General features: G+C 49.7%; 3 protein-coding genes across 9 annotated transcripts in view; 1 reads left to right on the top strand and 2 right to left on the bottom strand.

Annotated features, from left to right (window-relative positions):
• Positions 1 to 335, bottom strand: part of Acin1 (apoptotic chromatin condensation inducer 1) — a 46,556-nt gene extending 46,221 nt beyond the window's left edge. For 3 of the 5 annotated variants that reach the window (XM_076544995.1, XM_076544993.1, XM_076544994.1), the window contains exon 1: positions 147 to 335. In XM_076544995.1, coding sequence (XP_076401110.1) covers positions 147 to 326 — 180 coding nt within the window. In that variant the 5' untranslated portion in view covers positions 327 to 335. The remainder of the gene's footprint in view (positions 1 to 146) is intronic. The other 2 variants (XM_042284865.2, XM_006988492.4) reach the window with 1 other exon arrangement.
• On the top strand, positions 193 to 4,728 carry C9H14orf119 (chromosome 9 C14orf119 homolog). Of its 3 annotated transcripts, XM_076545003.1 has the most exons (3): positions 684 to 797; positions 3,577 to 3,673; positions 4,186 to 4,728. In XM_076545003.1, exon 3 carries the CDS (start codon positions 4,187 to 4,189, stop codon positions 4,583 to 4,585), a length of 399 nt encoding a protein of 132 aa, XP_076401118.1. In that variant the 5' UTR covers positions 684 to 797; positions 3,577 to 3,673; position 4,186; the 3' UTR covers positions 4,586 to 4,728. The 3 variants fall into 3 exon arrangements, with proteins under 3 accessions (XP_015862439.2, XP_006988555.2, XP_076401118.1); XM_016006953.3 differs by lacking the exons at positions 684 to 797; positions 3,577 to 3,673 and adding an exon at positions 193 to 331; XM_006988493.4 differs by lacking the exon at positions 3,577 to 3,673 and having other exon boundaries at positions 659 to 797.
• Positions 4,729 to 5,219: 491 nt separating this feature from the next.
• Cirop (ciliated left-right organizer metallopeptidase) lies at positions 5,220 to 11,142 on the bottom strand. The gene is given in 14 exon segments (XM_042284277.2): positions 5,220 to 5,415; positions 6,720 to 6,899; positions 7,061 to 7,299; positions 7,904 to 8,155; positions 8,241 to 8,337; positions 8,413 to 8,482; positions 8,806 to 8,977; positions 9,051 to 9,196; positions 9,299 to 9,383; positions 9,548 to 9,731; positions 9,838 to 10,085; positions 10,504 to 10,555; positions 10,632 to 10,716; positions 10,848 to 11,142. Coding segments are annotated over 14 exon segments (2,301 nt in total).
• Between the last annotated feature and the right edge of the window lie 7,395 nt (positions 11,143 to 18,537).

An 18,537-nucleotide genomic window follows, 5' to 3' on the forward strand; every position in this document is an offset into this window, starting at 1 on the left:
AACCACCGTGCGCGCGGATCCGCAGGCTCGCGCTGGCGGCCTGAGAGAGCTCGCGCCGAGCCCGGACACTGCGCCTGCGCCGCGGCGGAGACTCGTCTCTACCGGGTCCGCTCCCCTCCGACACCTCGGCAGCGCTGACTTCTCACCCCTTTGAGCCGCTTGACCAGGGCACTCTTCTGCCCGCTCTTGGCTAGGCCTCGCTGCTCCAGTGCGGCCTTCAGGTCGGTCACCCGCAGAGCCTGAAGAGGCTTCCCGTCCAGAGTCACCTCCTCCAGCTCCGCCATCTTGCGTGAGGTACTCGGGTCCGTCCCGACGGCTTCGGGCATCTTCGGTAATTTCCGCTAACGCCCTTCGAACGTACCGAATTGGCCCCGCCCACGGCCATAGTCTGCCCCTCTATTACTGCTCAGAATTCCCCGGGTTCCTCCGGAACTGTTCGGTCGTTTCCGTCTCCACATCGGTACCAATCGGCTCTTTCTATTTGCCCAGCCGCCGCCCCCTCCCTTTCTGCGTTCAGACTCGTTTGTTTTCGTCTTGCCGAGGCTTTGAATCGAACCTATTCGGAAGCCCTCGACTCGGGCATAACCATAATCGGAATTATTCGGCTATCTTCGGACCTGGGGCTGAGGCGCTGGGGCTCTTGGGTGTTTGGGGGCTGGTTTAAGACCGGAAGTACGTGGGTTATTGGGCTGGCTCTGCTTAGGGTTTTCAGGAAACGTGGAAGAGACTACGGCAGCTGGAGCTGAAGGACTCTTGTGATCTCTGGGCGCCCTTTGAGAGGAAAGGGGAGGTAACAGGTAAAGAAGCCCCCTCCTTGTCCAGATAAGATGTGTCTGCAGGTTTCCTTTTGGGAAACCCTCCTGCACCCGTGGTGAAACCTCTGTGGTCCCCATCCTCTACATCCTGGTCACTCGATCTGAGGAATGCTGGGGGGGGGGGGGGGTCGGGGCTTAAGACTCTTGGCGGCTTCCAAACGTGGGGAAAAAAATAGCTTCTTGTCTTTGATCCTAGGCAGTAAATTTTATCAATGACATTGAGTATAAGTTTACCGTTGAAGCCTTGTGGCGAGACTCTGTGGGAAAAGTCCCTTTCCCTGAGAAAGAAGTTTTAGGAGGAACTTCTCCCTGTATTGTTACTCTGAAAATGGCAGTCACCCTGAACCGGGACTTGAACTGATCCTAATGATCAGTTCAAAGACAAATACAAATCTTCCAGCTTGGAGCAGAAGGAACAGAAGTAGTGATTTAAGTCATAGAGGGTTGAACCTAACCTGAAGTAGGCTAGATAAGTTAGATAAGTAGGAGAGATAGAACAAGCATTTTTTTTTTTTTTTTTTTTGGTTTTTTCGAGACAGGGTTTCTCTGTGTAGCTTTGCGCCTTTCCTGGAGCTCACTTGGTAGCCCAGGCTGGCCTCGAACTCACAGAGATCCGCCTGGCTCTGCCTCCCGAGTGCTGGGATTAAAGGCGTGCGCCACCACGCCCGGCAGAACAAGCATTTTTCAAAACAAGTTTTCTCTGTGTGGTCCTGGCTGTCCTGGAAAGTCACTCGGTAGACCAGGCTGGCAGGGAAGTCAGAGGTCTGCCTGCCTGTGCCTCTCAAGTACTGGGTTGAACCTAACCTACTCCAGTACTCCACCACCGCCCAGCTTGCTTTTATTATTTTTAATTGTGTATCTGTGTGTCTGTCTGTGGGTGTGTGCATGTCCTACAGACACTAGGCAGCGCTCTAGAAGTACAGGAAGTGTATTTAAATACTGAGCACTCTTTCCCCCAGCCCCTCCCTTGGTTGTGTTTAAGATTGTTTATGGAGGTGGCTGAGGACATAGCTCAGCTGGTGGAGCGCTCTTTTAGTTCTGTCCTCAGCAGCACAAAAAGTATGGTGGCATGTCACAGTTCAAGGCCATCCTTAGCTACATGTCCAGCTGAGGCTACATGAAAATTAAAAGGAATGTGGGGAAAGAGGCTAAGTGTGGTGATATGTTGTTTGTACGCTAACAAATAAAATCTGCCTGAAGATCAGAGGACAGAGCCAGCCACTAGATTAAACACAGAGGCCAGGCAGTGGTGACACACACCTTTAATCCTAGCACTTGGGAGGCAGAAATCCGTTTGGATCTCTGTGAGTTCAGAGCCACCCTGAACTACATGAGATTAATCCAGTCTAAAAGAGAAACAGAGCCAGGCAGTGGTGGCACACACCTTTAATCCCAACACTAGGAAGGTTGAGACAGGAAGTGATATGGCTGGGCAGAGAAAAGAATGTAAGACAGGAGGAGACAGGAATTTCGGCACATTTTGGCTGAGGACTCAGGGGCATTCAGTCTGAGGATTCGTGGAGACAGGATCTTCTCTTTTTTGCTGAGGAGTTGGTGAGGTGAGAAGTGGCTGTGGCTTATTTCCTCTGATCCTTCAGCATTTACCCCAATATCTGGCTCCCGGGTTTTTGTTATGAGACCAATTAGGACTTGTGCAACAGCTAAGGGTGGATATGTAATTTTTAACACCAACATTTGGAAGGCTGAGGCAGGAGGCTCTTGAATTTGAGGCCAGCAAGATTATTTTCTAAGACTTGAGGTAACCTGTGAGTATAATTACTCTTCTTTTGACCCAGATACCTCTCCCTCCAAATCATTTAAACCAAGATGTTCAGATGTCTGTGTTCACTTTAGAACATGTGTGAAATTGCCCAGGCTAGCAAGGCTTTATGTACCTAAAGAGCCACCAAGTATCTGAAAGGTGTCCCTTTAAAGAAACAATGTGTGTGCCGGGCGGTGGTGGCGCACGCCTTTAATCCCAGCACTCGGGAGGCAGAGGCAGGCGGATCTCTGTGAGTTCGAGGCCAGCCTGGGCTACCAAGTGAGTTCCAGGAAAGGCGCAAAGCTACACAGAGAAACCCTGTCTCGAAAAACCAAAAAAAAAAAAAAAAGAAACAATGTGTGACTTTTAGACAGTATACAGTAGTGTTGGTAAGTGTGCTGACGACAGACAGTATGGCTAGATGTGTGATTGGTGGTCCCAGAAGAGTGCTGAAGTTTTGCTATACGTGCTTGAAAATGCTGAATTTAGACGTTCTGAAGCTGTGATCACTGACAATATCCAGAACAGTCAGATTAACCCATATGTGAGCTTGCCTGTCGCATTGAAATGATCCTCACTGAAAAGGAGCTGTTCCTAAGTCGGAAGAGAACATTATAAAGAATAAAAAACATCTCAGGAGAAACTGACACCAACAAAAACTTCTAGCATATGAATAAGTTTAGCAACAAATAAATGTTAATGAAATAAAATGATGAAGGCAGTAAGAGAAGTAGTTAGATAGGTTGTTTCCTTTTTATTTGTTTGTTTGACCCAGAGTTTCTTTTTTTTTTTTTTTTTTTTTTTTTTTTTTTTTTTTTTTTTTTTTTTTTTTGGTTTTTTTGAGACAGGGTTTCTCTGTGTAGCTTTGCGCCTTTCCTGGAACTCACTTGGTAGCCCAGGCTGGCCTTGAACTCACAGAGATCCGCCTGGCTCTGCCTCCCGAGTGCTGGGATTAAAGGCGTGCACCACCACCGCCCGGCGACCCAGAGTTTCTTGTAGTTTAGGCTGGTCTGGAACTCCCATGTAACTGAGGCTCCTCTTTGAACTCGTGATCTTCCTGCCTCCACCATGTAAGCCCTGTGTGCTACCACGCCTGGTATGTGTTTTTCTTTCATTGTTTCGAGATAGGGCCTCACTCTGTAGGTTAAACTCACTGGAACTTACTATGTACCTGTGTAGTCCAACCTGGCCTTTGATTCCTGGCAGTCCCCCGTCTCCACTTTCTGAGTGCTGGGATTGTAGGTGTGAGCCTCGCGCCTGGCTTAGGTCCGTGCAAAGGGAAGAAGGCGGCACACACCAAGTGGAGTTGTTCTGGGTACCTTCTCCACGGTAATTGTAGAAACATAAAAATAAAGGCTCTTGTTGCCTGTGGAATGGCTCTGTGCATTTGTAATCCCAGTATTCAAGAAGCTAAGGCAGGAGGATGAAATTCCTGGCTGTTCTGGAGCTACACATACACAGTGAAGTCCTGCCATAGGAAAGGGTCCTGTGGTTTTCCTCCTGGTTGATTGGTGGATATTGATGTGGTGCGGTAGGGTTTGTTGCTTAGGAGGTTGTTTAGGTTGCTCTCTGCCAAAGACGGTATTAACAGAGCTTTGTTTGTTTCAGGATGCCACTGGAATCATCTTCCTCGTCAGTGCCACCAAACAACATAAACAGATCCTTCCCTATTCCAATGTCTTACATCACTTCCCATGAGATGAAGTGTATTCTTCACTGGTTCTCCTGTTGGTCAGGTCCCCAGCGGGAACGTTTTCTACAAGACCTGGTTGCTAAGGCAGTGCCTGGAAAGCTGCAGCCACTCTTGGATTGTCTGGAGCAGCTCAGTGTGTCTGGGACAAACCGACCACCTTGTATCTTTGAGTGTCAGCTGCGTCTTTGGGATCAGTGGTTTCGAGGTTGGACTGAGAAGGAGCGCAATGAATTTGTCAGACAGCTGGAGGTCAGTGAACCGGATTTCGTGGCCAAGTTTTACCAAGCAGTGGCTGCCACTGCTGGTAAAGACTGATAGGCATTCAGATCGAGAAGATAACTCCATGTGATCTAGCCAAAGACCATGACTGTAGTGACGATTCAGTGCACCTGCTGGGGTAGTAGTGTGCCTTTTCTTCCAGCACCAGGAGGCAGAGGTCTACAGATCAAGTTCCGAGCCAGTCAGTGCTACAAAGTGAGACCCTGCCTTAAGGGAAAAAATTGCTTGAACTTCATGATGAGTGCCAGCACTGTTTTTAACTTCGTAATATGTCACCTGAACTCTGTAAATGTGATCCGTTTAAACAAATCTGATTATGTCAGGCACCTGCTTTATTTACAGAAGATGTCTAAATCTCAAGAATTTAATGACTTGTTACTGTAACTAAAAAGAACTTATATCTCATTGCCAGGTGGTGGTGGTGTATGCCTTTAATCCTAGCATTTGGGAGGCAGAGGCAGGCAGATCTCAATGAGTTCGAGGCCAGCCTGGTCTACAAAGCAAGTTCCAGGACAGCCAGGACTGTTATACAGAGAAACCCTGTCTCGAAAAAGGAAAAAAAAAAAAAAAAAAGAGTTGGTTTTCTCTGTCCACTTTGTAGCTCCTCAGGAATCAAACTCGGGTAAATGACCTTACCCATCTTGCTGGCTGACATCACACTTGTCTTATTTTAAACTGATCTCCTGTGCCATACATGTATTTCTCATGATAGTTAAGTGGTAGATGGTCCCACTTGGAGTGTAGCTCGTTTGTGATAAGCCAAAGCTCCCAATGCACCCACCAGAATTAGCAGCAGTAGGCAGAATCCCGTGGATAGAAGTCGGCCGTCAGTCATAGAGAGGTTATGGTCCAAGGAAGTCAGTAGCCTAGGAACATGAAAGGCACTGTTGGTCCTGCAGTAGTGTTAGGCGTTAACGGAATAGAAACCTGTTTGGATCAAGCACTCGGGCAAACAAGCCAGTAAAAGCCAATGTTGAACCCAAAATGTGGGGATGAAACCAAGGTCCAAGTCTCCAACAGCTTCAAGAACGGAAAGGAGACCTGATGGTAATGATGACTAGTTTATGGGAAGACCCTGTTTTGGTAGCTAGATTTATAAAGAGAGGTGTGATGGCACATGTTTACGAATGACCCCAGTACTCCTGAGGCAGGAAGACCAGAAGTTCAAGATCATCCTTAGTTATATAGTGAGTTTGAGGCCACCCTGATGCTAAATGAGACTTTGTCTCAAAAAAAAAAAGAAAGAAAGAAAGAAAGAAAGAAAAAGACACCAAACCTATACCTGGGGAAGCAGAAGCAGATGGCTCTGTGAGTTCAAGGCTACCCCACAAAGTAAGTTCTAGACCAGCCAGGGCTTCACAGTGAAACCCTGTCTCACCCTCTTCTGTCCCCCTCCGGCCCCCCCAAAAACAAACAAGACAACAGCTGAAATCCCTGAGTTCTAGGGATGGGGCCCTATTGCCGTTTGAGGGGCCTAAGGTAATGTTGGGCATCCTTTTACTGCTCTACATAGCCTTGTTTAGAAAAAGACACACGTAAATGCATGTTGAACAAATGTGAATTCAGGGGCTGGAGAGATGGCTCAGCAGTTAAGAGCATTGCTTGCTCTTCCAGAGGTCCTCAGTTCAATTCCCAGCAACCACATAGTGGCTCCCAACCACCTCTAGTAGGATCAGATTGCCCTCTTCTGGCATAAAATTGCACACGCAGCTAGAGCGCTCATACATAAAGATAAATAAATCTTAGCCGGGCGGTGGTGGCGCACGCCTTTAATCCCAGCACTCGGGAGGCAGAGCCAGGCGGATCTCTGTGAGTTCGAGGCCAGCCTGGGCTACCAAGTGAGTCCCAGTAAAGGCGCAAAACTACACAGAGAAACCCTGTCTCAAAAAACAAAACAAAAAACAAAAAAAACAAAAAAACAAAGATAAATAAATCTTAAATGTGGTTTCAAAAATGAGAGCAGGGCCGGGCGGTGGTGGCGCACGCCTTTAATCCCAGCACTCGGGAGGCAGAGCCAGGTGGATCTCTGTGAGTTCAAGGCCAGCCTGGTCTACAGAGTGAGTTCCAGGAAAGGCGCAAAGCTACACAGAGAAACCCTGTCTCGAAAAACCAAAAAAAAAAAAAAATGAGAGCAGGGATGCAAAGCTTACCACTGGGGACACAGTCTTACTTGCTGTCTTCTGTGGTAAAAATGGCTTCTCCATGGTGTACTTGGAGGGGTTTCTCCTGAAAAGTCTGAGTCAGGCTCCTGTACAGTGTATCAATGGAAGGCCCTTGGCAGCCTGGAGACTTGCGCATGCTCACAGTGAACACCAAACTTGTGGTGATAGATGGGCTGTGGAAATAGCACCTGAACAGACAGTGAGATCTCCTAATGGGGGAAGAGTACTTGAGAGGAGATCTGGAGGGTTAAGTGTAGGTTTCAGAGTGCGATGAACAGTGTAGAGGGACGGGAAAGAAAGGCCTTGGGCACGCGATGGTCCATGTCAAATAGGTAGGACTGTCCTTTACCTGCCAGTGCCAGCTCTTGTCACCACGGCCTGCAGAACCAGCTCAGCCAGCTCTTCTCTCTGCTCTTTCCCCAGAGCTTGGCCTGGGGTCCCAGTTAATCCTAAAGACAGCTGGAACAGCTGGTCTTGGGTTGGGAACCTCGTCGGTGGGGAAGTGGCGGAAGTGGCGGCATTGGTGCCTTTGTTACTCAGACATAGCCGGCCTTGGGGACAGTAGAGAAGGCCGTAGTATCCAGGTATCTGCAGGGAATAGCTAAGTTACGGCTTCAGATTACTTGTTTAGGGATGCCTGCTGAGGAAAACCACACATTCTAGGTCAGTCATGGGCTAAGGAGGTATTGGGGGGGGGGGTAGGTTGGCCAGGGGCTGAGGGTGAAGCACAGTACATGCAATGCCCCAGATTTAACCCCCAGCACTGCTAAGTAAATGCATAAATAAAATAAAAATTCAAAATTTCAAAAAAAAAAAAAACAAAAAACAAGCCGAACATTAGGCTTGGTGGTTCATGTTTGTAATCCCAGTATATGAGAGGCTAAGGCAGGAGGATTGTCACAAGTTTGAGGTTAGCTTGGGCTATATAGCTAGTTCTGGGTCAGCCTGGACTCTTAAGCTGGACAGTAATGCCAGTTAAGCATTTCCCAAATTTTCTGCCTGTGTGCTCTCACTACTCTTAAAATTATCACAGGGGGGTGGGGGTGGGGGGGGCCGTGGCGGTGGCGTATGCCTGGCCCGGGCAGGTGGATCTCTGTGAGTTTGAGGCCAGCCTGGTCCACAGAGTGAGTTCCAGTATGGAAACCCTGTCTCAATAAAAGAAAGAAAGAAAGACAAAAGAGAAGAACCTCACCTGAACAGCCTTTCCCGGAAGGCAGGGCACCCACGGTGAGCCCTCGGCTCGCACCTCATATGCTCCCCCGTGTGTGCACTGATGTAAGTAACAACGGCCTGTGGGAGTGACGGAGGACTGGCCGGCCTTGTCTGTGGAGAGCACTTGGGAGGTAAGGTTGGCAAGGAAGCAACGGCTATGCAGATGGTAGATCTCCCCGTGGGGGTTCTCCGCTCTGCGGAGGAGTCCATTTTCCTCCTTCCAGCATTCACTCTGCAGGGGAGGGAAATGGTAGACTAGTGTATGCTGTCGAGGTCGACTCCTCCAGCGCCTGCTTTCTGTCCTGTAGTCCACTCACCCCACTGGCCAGGGGTTTGTACATGCGGCAGCCTTCTAGCCTTGGGTCCGAGGAGCAGCTCCCCTTGTCTAGGTGCAGGTAGTGGCAGCCCAGCCCACTGTGTGGAAAGAATGGTAGAGATGGTGCTGGGGTCGAGGACAGGTGTCTAGTCCCCGGCCCGCTCGGCACACACCTGTGGGTGCAGAAGAAGTCTGAGGATCCATTCCTGCATGTGCTCACCAGGCCAAATTCCAGCCCAGAGCCTGCTTGTGCGGTGAGAAAAGAACGTCCTCAAAGATGAAGCCTCAGGCTGGACACAGTGACTGACTTTGATCCCAGCACTTGGGAGTAAGAGCCAGGAGGGACTTGGTGAGTTGGAGGCCAGCCTGGTCTACATAGTGAGTTCCAGGACCAGACAACCAGAGCTACATAGCCAGACCCTGTCTTGCCCCCCGCCCCCCAAAAAAGAAAAGACACTCCAGACATCCCTCCATACCATCTCCACTTACAGTTTGAATTACACCTTAGTAGCAACGAACTCCAAACTACAGCCTCCCACAAAGCCCTGCCGATCTTGATTTCTTACCCTGACCCCACAATAGCTCCTCCGCGGCACTGTCGTTGACTTGATACCAGCCCGAATCTTCAAAGGCAGCAAGAGTTATCGGGTCAAGTCGAGTGTACCGGGCACCATCAAAGGTAGCAGTCATTATAGAGCCCTGGAATAATCTGGACTCCCAGTGTGAAGACAGAGAGCCCTGTTGGGTAAGGTAGTTGGTTGCTGTTTGGCTACTCCCTGTTTCTTTCATCGTCCCAAGGTGTTATTCTCACCTCCTCTTCCAAGGGCGCACCCCGCACAGGCCCTGGCACCCCCAGGTGTCTGGCGAGGCCGCGGCTAACAGTCGGGGTGGTGAGAAGCAGCTGCCCCCACTCATCTCGTCCTGTCACTTGTTTCCTCGTGGAACAGTTCTCTCCAGCTGGCTTCAAAAGGGAAAAGTTAGAAAGGGCGAAATAGAAGGCGGTGAACTCCCTCTGGTCGACATTATAGGGAGCCCCCCCCCCCCACTCCTTCCGGTTACCACTGAGTCCTGAGGGGCAGTCCCGCCATCTCTTGAAGAGCTGTCCGGAAAAACCCAGGGCGTGGAGCAGTTCGTGCAGTGTGGCCTAAGAGCAAATGACGGCAGAGCGAGGGGCTGGCTCCGGAGCAGAACTAGAGCCCCTCTGGGTACCCAGCTCTCCGCAGAGCTTCAGGCACCTCCTGATCCATCCTCAGTTCCTGGGAGACAGCCGCCCCCAGCCCCAGCCCACATCCATCATGCAGTAGTCACCGTGACGATGTCACTGTGGCTGAGGCCGGGGCTGGTGAGGTGTTGGGCACAGTAGACGATGGTACCAGCGAGGGGTCTGTCGGCTGAATCCAGCTGGCAGCAAGCAGCATAAGCTATGGCAGCCGCCTGCCCACAGGCCAAGAGAAGGGAGGGTAGAAAGGAGGGGAGCCGGGGCTCTGGAGCTCTGCCGGGCTGGTGCCCATAGCCACCCTGGAAGGTTCTTAGCCCCTACGCAATTCAAGCTTCATCAGCGTACTCCAGACTGCCCCCCCCCCCCCCCCCCCCCCCGCAAAGAAGCACAACTCAATAAAATGGTTTCTATTTCCATACCCCTCCTTACAAAGTTTCGGATCAAGAGAGGCAGCAGGGAGGAGGGGTGGGCTTTGACCCTCACCTCTTGGTGACACTTGGAAGTGTGGGCAACCCGCACATAAAGGAGGAAGTCAGTGTCTGGGACTCCAGGGCCATCTGGTTGGATTAGTTGGGGCAGACCATGCTCTGGCCACAAGGAATAACCACGCAGGTGGGCATCGGGTATCTGTCCGGGAAGGAAATCGAGGAGAAGCCTAGCAGGTGGATGGAAACTGGATGCTAGAAAGAAGGAGATACCCTCGGGCTGTCTCAATACCATCCAGGTAGCCAGCTGGAATCCGATTCCTAGCTGAACATGTATAACTCAGAGCACTTCACAGCATGTGCAAGGCCTAGGTTCAAACTGAGGTGTGTGTGTGTGTGTGTGTGTGTGTGTGTGTTTAAAGCAGAGTTGTGCCCCTAGCTACCCAGATCTCTTGAGGAGCATGGGTGGAAAGAGACTAAGGAATGTACATCATTATGAAGATGAGACAAGAGGACAATTTCACACATCTGAGATCAGGTCCTTTTAAGTGCTGAGGTATTAGGGAAGTCTAAATAGGTTAGAGACCTCCAGGTACCCGAGGCTGGTGACTTGCTCTCACCTTTACCCCAAGGCAACTCTCTCCTTTGTATCCGGGGTTCAAGAGGCTGCACCTGTCAAAAAATGTGAAGTGAGCTGGAGGCATTTTCTAGACGTCTTTGGAGAAGACCTTACCAGTGGCAGACTCACCTGTGGTAGTTTGGGGTCTCTGGGTCTCCCCAGACGGCACGGCAGTATTGTGTAGGGTCTCGACTGAGAAGCAGAGGTCCTTGTACTGGGGTGACTTAAGGCAAGGGGACAATTTCACCTCATCATCTGAGTCCAACTCTTTTTCTGTGATGGCCTGTTTCTCTTAGACCTCCTCTACCCCGCAGCCCTTCGTGATGACGCCTGTCTTCGCCTTACCTGCTAGGATAGCCTGAATCCTACGGGTGGTCTCTCTCAGTGCAGCCCGGGCTCGAGATTCCCCTCTCCCTTCGTCTCCCTCAGGATCCCAAGCTTCGTTGGATACAGGATCCCTTGTGTAGTAGGTCTGGATTCTAAGGGGTTGAGGGTCATGGGAGCCAGGGAGAGGAGGGATTGAGGAGCGGAAGCGTGTGGGCATTTGGGAGAAATGGGGCCTGAGAAGGCGCACAGACTTCTGGGTCTCCTCATGCAGACATCTGCTTGTGGCCACCGTGAGGAGGAGTAGCAGCCGCATCTTCACTCTGTGTCTCCCTCAGGCTGCCCTGGGTCCTGTCCGCTGTGGCCAGGTCACTTATTCCTGCCCTTTCTCTAGGCTCTCTCCACACCCCTGGCACCTTCTTGCTTGTTCTTAGAAGAGCTGAAAGCTGTTGACTAAATCTAGTTTCCTACTAGGAGGTAGGATATGAACCACAAGGGCTGGGGCCGTCTGCTCTAGGGTGCCAGAGGCGGAGTCCTGGGGAGGAGTGTGGTTCTGAGCCTTCGGTTTACTTTTCCAGAGAGGGGCCACCCCACATTCCTGCCCCCTCCCATCTTTCTCAGTGGGAAGCCTTGACGTCTCCCCCCAAAACAACAACAGAAAAGTGGAGGCAATGTGATGGAGGAGGAATGTGAGGGGGCAGTAGTATTTGGTTTGGTTTGGTTTGGTTGTTTTTCATGGATGCCTGCCCATCTCCTTGGAGGTGAGCAAAGAGGTCCTGCACTTTGCTGGGCCAGCCTCTAACTAAGCTGTGAGACTTTCAGGAATGTTCTGCACCTGTGTCAGCTGGTACACAGCAAACACACTTGAGTTGACCGATCTCCTTGGGGAGGCTGTGGGCTAGGCCCGGGAGGCTTCTCAGAACCTACCTGCTCACTGGTTGGCAGGAAAGGGGAAATAAACTTTACAGATGGACGGAACAGAAGTTCAAAGGTATTCTTTGGGGACCCCTGGGGCCCCGTTGTTTTCTTTGCTCCTACTGTGCTTTTCTGAACTGTTTCCCGCTTGGCCGCCCGCCCTGCCTCCCCCGCGGGCCTAACTCCCACCTTTCCGGTAGTTACTCTGGGAAGCCTTTCTTAACATCCCCAGCCCAAATTTCACACCCAGCAGAGGTGGGAGGGAACATTTACCGGAGGTCCCTGACCTTGCAGCTCCTGACCAGACCTGCTTTTTTCAGTCTCAGGCTGAGGCTCTTCCGGCTCTCCCAAACTCCTAGAAGAAGCCAACTTCCTGTCAGGTCTTCAGTGTGGGGATGAATCCCTAACTATTATTGTTGCTTCTTTTCTCTCGTTATGTAGCTCAGGCCTTGAACTTGCGACCCTCTTGCCTCTGCTCCCCCAGATTACAGCCATGCAGTGTCGTGTCTGCTCCACTACTTTACTTGAAGGCAAGGGACAAAGTCCCACACGTTAAAGCGGAGCATCTAGTTAACGACAGGGAAGGACTAGAGGCTATTCTTCTTTTTAGTTTTTGAGGGGGCACGATCTCGCTGTGTAGCCTTGGCCGGCCTGAAACTCGCTTTGCAAACCAGGCTGGCCTGGAGCTCACCGAGGAGCTGCTTCTACCTCCTGAGTACTGGGTACTGAGATCAGAGGTGCGCGCCATCACAGCTAGCTCAGGGCTAGAGTATAAAAGGACCTTCTGGCTTCTCTGGGATATATTAGTTTTTTCGAGACAGGGTTTCTCTGTGTAGCCCTGGCTGTCCTGGAACTTGAGCTATAGACCAAACTGGCCTTGAACTCAGAGACTCTCCTGCCTCTGCCTCCCAAATGCTGGGATTAAAGGTGTGTGCCACCTCCCAGCAACAACTCTGTTTTCACATGTGACAAGGGAAACACTCCACTCTGGAGCCAAAGCCACTCTGCCATTTTCTATTTATGTCATTTTGACCAAGTGTCATGGCTTTCCCATTTTAAAGGATTGCTGTGAGGAGTGAGGGAGTATTTGTAAGGCATGAACTACTCTGAGCATGGAGAGACAGCCCAGCAGTTAAGACAACCTTCCTAATACCGAGACCCTTGAATACAGTTGCTCAAATTGTGGTGACCTCAACCATAAAATGATGTCATTGCTGCTTCATAGCTGTAATTTTGCCACTGTTGTGAACTGTAATGTACATATCTGATAGGCGGGGTTTCTGATCTGCGACCGCTTTGAAAGGGTCGTCCCGGAGCTCTCGAGTGGATTCCCAACACTCATGTCAGGTGGCTCACGACCATCTATAACTCCAGCTCTCGGGGAATCCAGTGTCTCTGACCTCCACTGACACTCATGTGCAAGAAAAGAATATGTATTATGAGGTGAGGCAATGGTCGGGATGTAAAATAAATAAATAAAAATTTTTAAAAAAGGATATATATTATACAGGCTGGGGCAAGGTCTTGTTTTCACTTTCACCAGAAGAAAAAAAAATCACACATACACACACACACACACACACACACACACACACACACACACACACATTCTGCAGTTAGAGAATTTAGAATTAAACATTTTATTATTATCAGGTGTACAAGCTTGAAGGGGACTCTTGTTCTTTCTCTGAGACAAATACAGCTTTCTCTAGCTGTCTGAACACCTTTTTTTCCTGGAAAAGAAAAGAAAAAAGTCCCAATAAGTAGTGTTTATGTGATGTTGGGTCAGCCTGGCTCTCAGGTTTCCGGCCTGCTCTGCAGCCGTTCCTGTCCTTTGCTGCCCCCGTGTGGCCATGCTGAGAGAGGCCTGACCCTGCTGGAGTCGGGGCTATCCTTAACAAGGGCTGTCGGAGTGGAGGGTGGAACTTGCCCCACACCAGCAGGAGAAACGCAGGGACACCTTATTTTCCTTCCGCTGCCTGCCTATAAGTAGTTTCTGTGACACCTCTCAGAACAGACCTAGCCTACTGTAGGAAGTAACAGTTAACTAAAGAAGAAATAAATACCTTGCCCCTGCTTTGTTCCAGATCCAAGTTATCTGCCCATTGGGATTTCCTTTATTCCACAGAGAGAAGAGAGCATTCATTTGTATATACTGTCTTCCAATAGCAATCCTTTCTCATCTTTAAAACAAGTTGTTTGTTTTTTCAAGACATGGCTTCTCTGTGTAACAGTCCTGGCTCTTCTGGAATTCACTTTGTAGACCAGGCTGGCCTCGAACTCACAGAGATAGATCAGCCTGCCTCTGCCTCCTGAGTGCTGGGATTAAAGACATTCACCACCTCTGCCCTGCCTCAGTTTTTTTTTTTTTTTTTAAAAGAAGGTTTCACTTGAACTCAGGATCCTGCTGATTCCTCTCCTCTACTGAAATCCGGTGTTGAGATCACGGAAATGTATTACTATGCCAAATTATATGTGTTTTTTTTCTTATTTAATCTTTATGTTTAAGCTTTATTTATTTTATATGTGTAAGTGTTTCACCTGTGTGTGTGTGAGACATGTGTGCCTGGCATCCGATCCCCTGGGACCGGAGTTGCAGGAGGTTGTAAGCCATCATGTGAGTGCGGAGAACCACACTTGGGTCCCCCTGCAAATGCTCTTAACCCCTCGACCTCTCCCCATCGCCCCCAGCTCCATGTTGACTTCTGTGTGACTCTGGTTCTCTACCAGACTTTAGACAGAGATCGTCTTACTCGTCTCTCTGAAGATGTGTGGAGTAACTATGGAAGGATGGTGGTGGTGGGAAAGTGGAGGTGAGGGAGAAGGAGGTGAGGAGCTACACCAATAGCCATGGTCATATCCAGCATGTTTTCGTGTCCTGACACTGTTCCAAACATTTTATACTCCTATGAGCCTTCCAGAAACCTTGGGAGGCTTAGGTATTATTGTTATTATCCCAATTTTACAACTGAGGCACAGCAATAAAATAGTAGGATTTCAACCCTCATAGAGGCCTTATCACACCTACTATACAGTGTGGCTTCTCTAATTCATCCAGGGATGTGGAAGTTACGTTAGGATGAAAAGAGAAACCTGGCCGGGCGGTGGTGGCGCACGCCTTTAATCCCAGTACTCGGGAGGCAGAGCCAGGCGGATCTCTGTGAGTTCGAGGCCAGCCTGGGCTACCAAGTGAGTCCCAGGAAAGGCGCAAAGCTACACAGAGAAACCCTGTCTCCAAAAACCAAAAAAAAAAAAAAAAAAAAAAAGAAAAGAGAAACCGGAGAGAGGGAGGGGCACAGGTGGAGGAGAGAGCATGTGGATAAAGACGGGACTGAGAAACCAGAGAAGGGGAGGATTACTCTGTGGAGACCCGAAGTTGGAGGATAATGAGAAAATGGGAGGGAGGGTGGCCTGAGGACCAGTCACCCCAGGTGGTGGCATTGCAGCTATGATGGTATTCACTGTATGCTGCTCTGTCCAGCATGCTCCTCTCTCAGGCCCTTGGCCCTTCCACCTCTGACATTCTCATCCTCCATTCCACTCAAGTGAGATAGTCCCAGGGCTGTGCCCAGAGCCTTATCATCACTAGAAACTGAAACATCTATGAAATAACGGAATCCAACACCCCTCTCTGATATGATCTCTTTTCCTTATGGTTCGTTGCTAGGTTGGCTCACTGCAGCTGTCGGACAAGCTGGCTGAGGAACTGTGGCCCTTCTTTACTTAGTCTTCCTTCTCTGCTTTAGGCTGTAGACTCTCTGATGAAATTCTTTCCTGAATCTCTTCGGCTCCCCTTCGCTATCTATCCTTTCCACCTGACCTCCCTAGTTAAGTCCCACCCTTCGATGGGTCCAGCACTTGCCTGCATTTGTAGGTGAGTAGCTAAGGACCCACAGAGTTCCGGAAAACAGGCTGCTCTGATCTAAAACGCTTATGCTCAGCTTCGATTGTATGTTCCCAAGTCAGAAATCTCCACAACCAGCTCTCTTCCCACACTTAGCAACTGGGATTGTTGTTGTTGTTGGTTTGTCTTGAGACAGGGTTTCTCTGTGTAGTCCTGGCTGTCCTGGAACTCACTCTGTAGACCAGGCTTCCTGGGTGCTGGGATCAAAGACATGCACACCACTGCCTGGCTGCAACTGGGATTTTATGCCTTCAAGCTGAAGCCTCCCCAGCAGCTCAGCCACTTGATTCAGGAGCCTCTTCTTTCACAATGAAAAATAAAAGCTGTAAGACAGGAACAGGCTTTGTCTGCTGCAAATCTTTTTATTAGTTTAAGATGGGATCTTGCTATGTAGCCAAGGCTGACAGACTGGCCTCAAACTTACTCTTGTTCTTTCTTAGCCCACTGCGTGTTAGGATGGCAAGGCTGCTTCCCTAAGCCCAGCCAAACATTATCAAACTATTAAAACATTATCACTATTTTTGGCGTTTTGAGACAGGGTCTCACTATGCATCATCCCTGATCGTGAACTCACTAAGTAGACCAGGCTGGCCTCTTAACTCACAGAGAGATCCTCCTGCCTCTGCCTCTCAAATGCCGGGCTTAAAGGCATGTGTCACCATGCCCAATTCAACACTATGTGTTTTAAATTCTTTGCTATATGTTATATGTTTGTTTTTTTTTTTTAAAAAAAAAAAAACCACATTTATTTTAAAGGCTGGAGAGATGGCTCAGCAGTTAAGAGCACTTGCTGCTCTTGCGGAGGACCTGGGTTCAATTCCCAGCACCCACATAATGGCTCACAACTATCCAGGACTCCAGTTCTGGGGTCCTCTTCTGATACCCTCTTCGGACCTCTTTGGGCACCAGGAATACATGTGGTGCACAATATATGTGCAAGCAAACACTCGTACATATAAAATGTAATGAATAAATCTAAAAATAAAATTTAAAAAGTCTCGTGTGTCTGTCTAACCAGCCATGTGTGCCGTGGTGCACACAGGAGTCTCTTCTCTTCCTTTACCACTGGGTTCTGGGGATCGAACTAGGGTCAGGTTTGACAGTGAGTGCCTTCACCCCCTGAACAGTCTTGCCCACTCCCTAGTTCTATTTTAATCTGTTTCTACCTTTTCCCTTTCTAAGAGAGGGAGGGTGTTTCTCTTCTCTCGGAAGGAAGGGCAGTCTTTCCATGATGCTCTAGATCCCACCTGAGGGAGCTTGGGAACTCCAGCCTCCTCCCTGCTGGGCCTCATCCCGAGCATCCCTCTCCCTCCCAATCTAGCTTGTCCCATTCCAACCACAGACTGTGCCTGTGAATGGTAAAGACTTGCTTCGGAACAATTGCCTCTATGTGGGAATCCCTGCTTTTTGCCAGACTTACCTCTTGGATTCTGCTTCCCTGTTAATTCTCTCAAACAAGCCTTTCCTGGCCCTCACATTTAAAGCAGATGCTTTAATTGAAACCCACCACTGGTACCAGGTGTGGTAGTACACCCCTACAATCTCAGTACCTGACAGGCTGAAGCAGGAGGATTACAAGTTCAAGTCCAGTCCAGTGGTGGTAGTGGTGGTGGTGGTGGTGGTGGTACACACCTTTAATCGAAGCACTTGGGAGACAGAGGCAGGTGGATCTCTGAGTTCGAGGCCAGCCTGGTCTACAGAGTGAGTTCCAGGACAGCCAGGGCTACCCAGAAAAACCCTGTCTCAGAAAACAAAAACCCAACCTACCAAACAAACAAAAAGAGTCCCACGTCCAGGCTGGACTACCACAGTGAGACCCTGTCTCACAACAAATGAAAATGATCACAGGTCACCTCTATTTTAGCCCACAGCAGTGCCCCCAATGTAGAGTTCTGTATTTGTGGTACCTTGCTTGCCACCCTTATTAACTGTAAACTCTATGAGAGCAAAGACTACTCTCATGTAGCCTGTAGTTCCTACAGTAAGTAAAGCGCCTGGCCAAGGGTGCATGTTCCATAGGCCTTTCTTAAAAAAAACAAAACGTTGAATGTGGTATGAAGGGAGGTGAGGACAAAAGCTAGGGAAAGAAGTTGAGTGTGGCGGATTGTACCTGAAATCTCAGCACTCAGGAGGCTGAGGCGGGAGAATTGCTTTGCATTCTAGGCTAGTCTGGGCTTCAGGATGAGACCCTGTCTCAACAAACAAAAACAAACCCAGAAAGGGAGGCTGTGCACATCAAGGTACAGATAGGAGCTCTCTGTGCTAGCCCGAGAAGGCTTCCAGATCCCGAGTGGGCTCCTAGGAGCCCTGACTCTTGGGGCCATGATACTTTGGAGGTTTGAAGACAGGGCGGGTGGGTGGGGCTAGCCTTTATCTTGGAGTGCAGCCCTAGCTAGCCTCAGATGTTGACAGCTGGAGCTAGCGAGGGTTTTGCAAACCTTCCCAGTTGCAGAAGGGCCAGCAGTCTGTGGGACAGGTGGGTGGGGCCCGCGCTTATCTCCCAAGTACAGTCCTAACCTCAGATGGTAACAAAAGAGGAGCTGGTAGGAGTTTTGCAAACCGTCCCGATTGCAGCAGGGTTTGGATGGCCTGGCCAGGGTGCCCATGCCACTAGGTGTTGCGGGGATGATAGGGGTTTTGAGTTTGAGCCCTTGGGATAAAGCTTAGCTTTCAGGACACTGGGGTGGAGCCATGCTATAACATGGCTGGCCTCTGCCTACATCGTGACCTTGCTTTTTAGGACAAGTGAGAAGCCACAGTTCTGCAGGTGGGTCTTTCCCTGCAAGCAAGGCCTTCCCTTGCCAGGGCACAGGATCCTTCCCCTGCTCCATCAAGTCACAGCCGATGGCCATTTTGGTAAAGTCAAGTGGCCCCTTTTCCTTCCAATACACC

The sequence above is a fragment of the Peromyscus maniculatus genome, chromosome 9, assembly GCF_049852395.1.
Source record: "Peromyscus maniculatus bairdii isolate BWxNUB_F1_BW_parent chromosome 9, HU_Pman_BW_mat_3.1, whole genome shotgun sequence".
In the NCBI taxonomy this organism is placed as follows: domain Eukaryota; kingdom Metazoa; phylum Chordata; class Mammalia; order Rodentia; family Cricetidae; genus Peromyscus; species Peromyscus maniculatus.

What these genes read in the sequence shown, in the direction of transcription:
- C9H14orf119 (XM_016006953.3), top strand. Translation starts at nt 4,187, where the DNA reads ATGCCACTGGAATCATCTTCCTCGTCAGTGCCACCAAACAACATAAAC.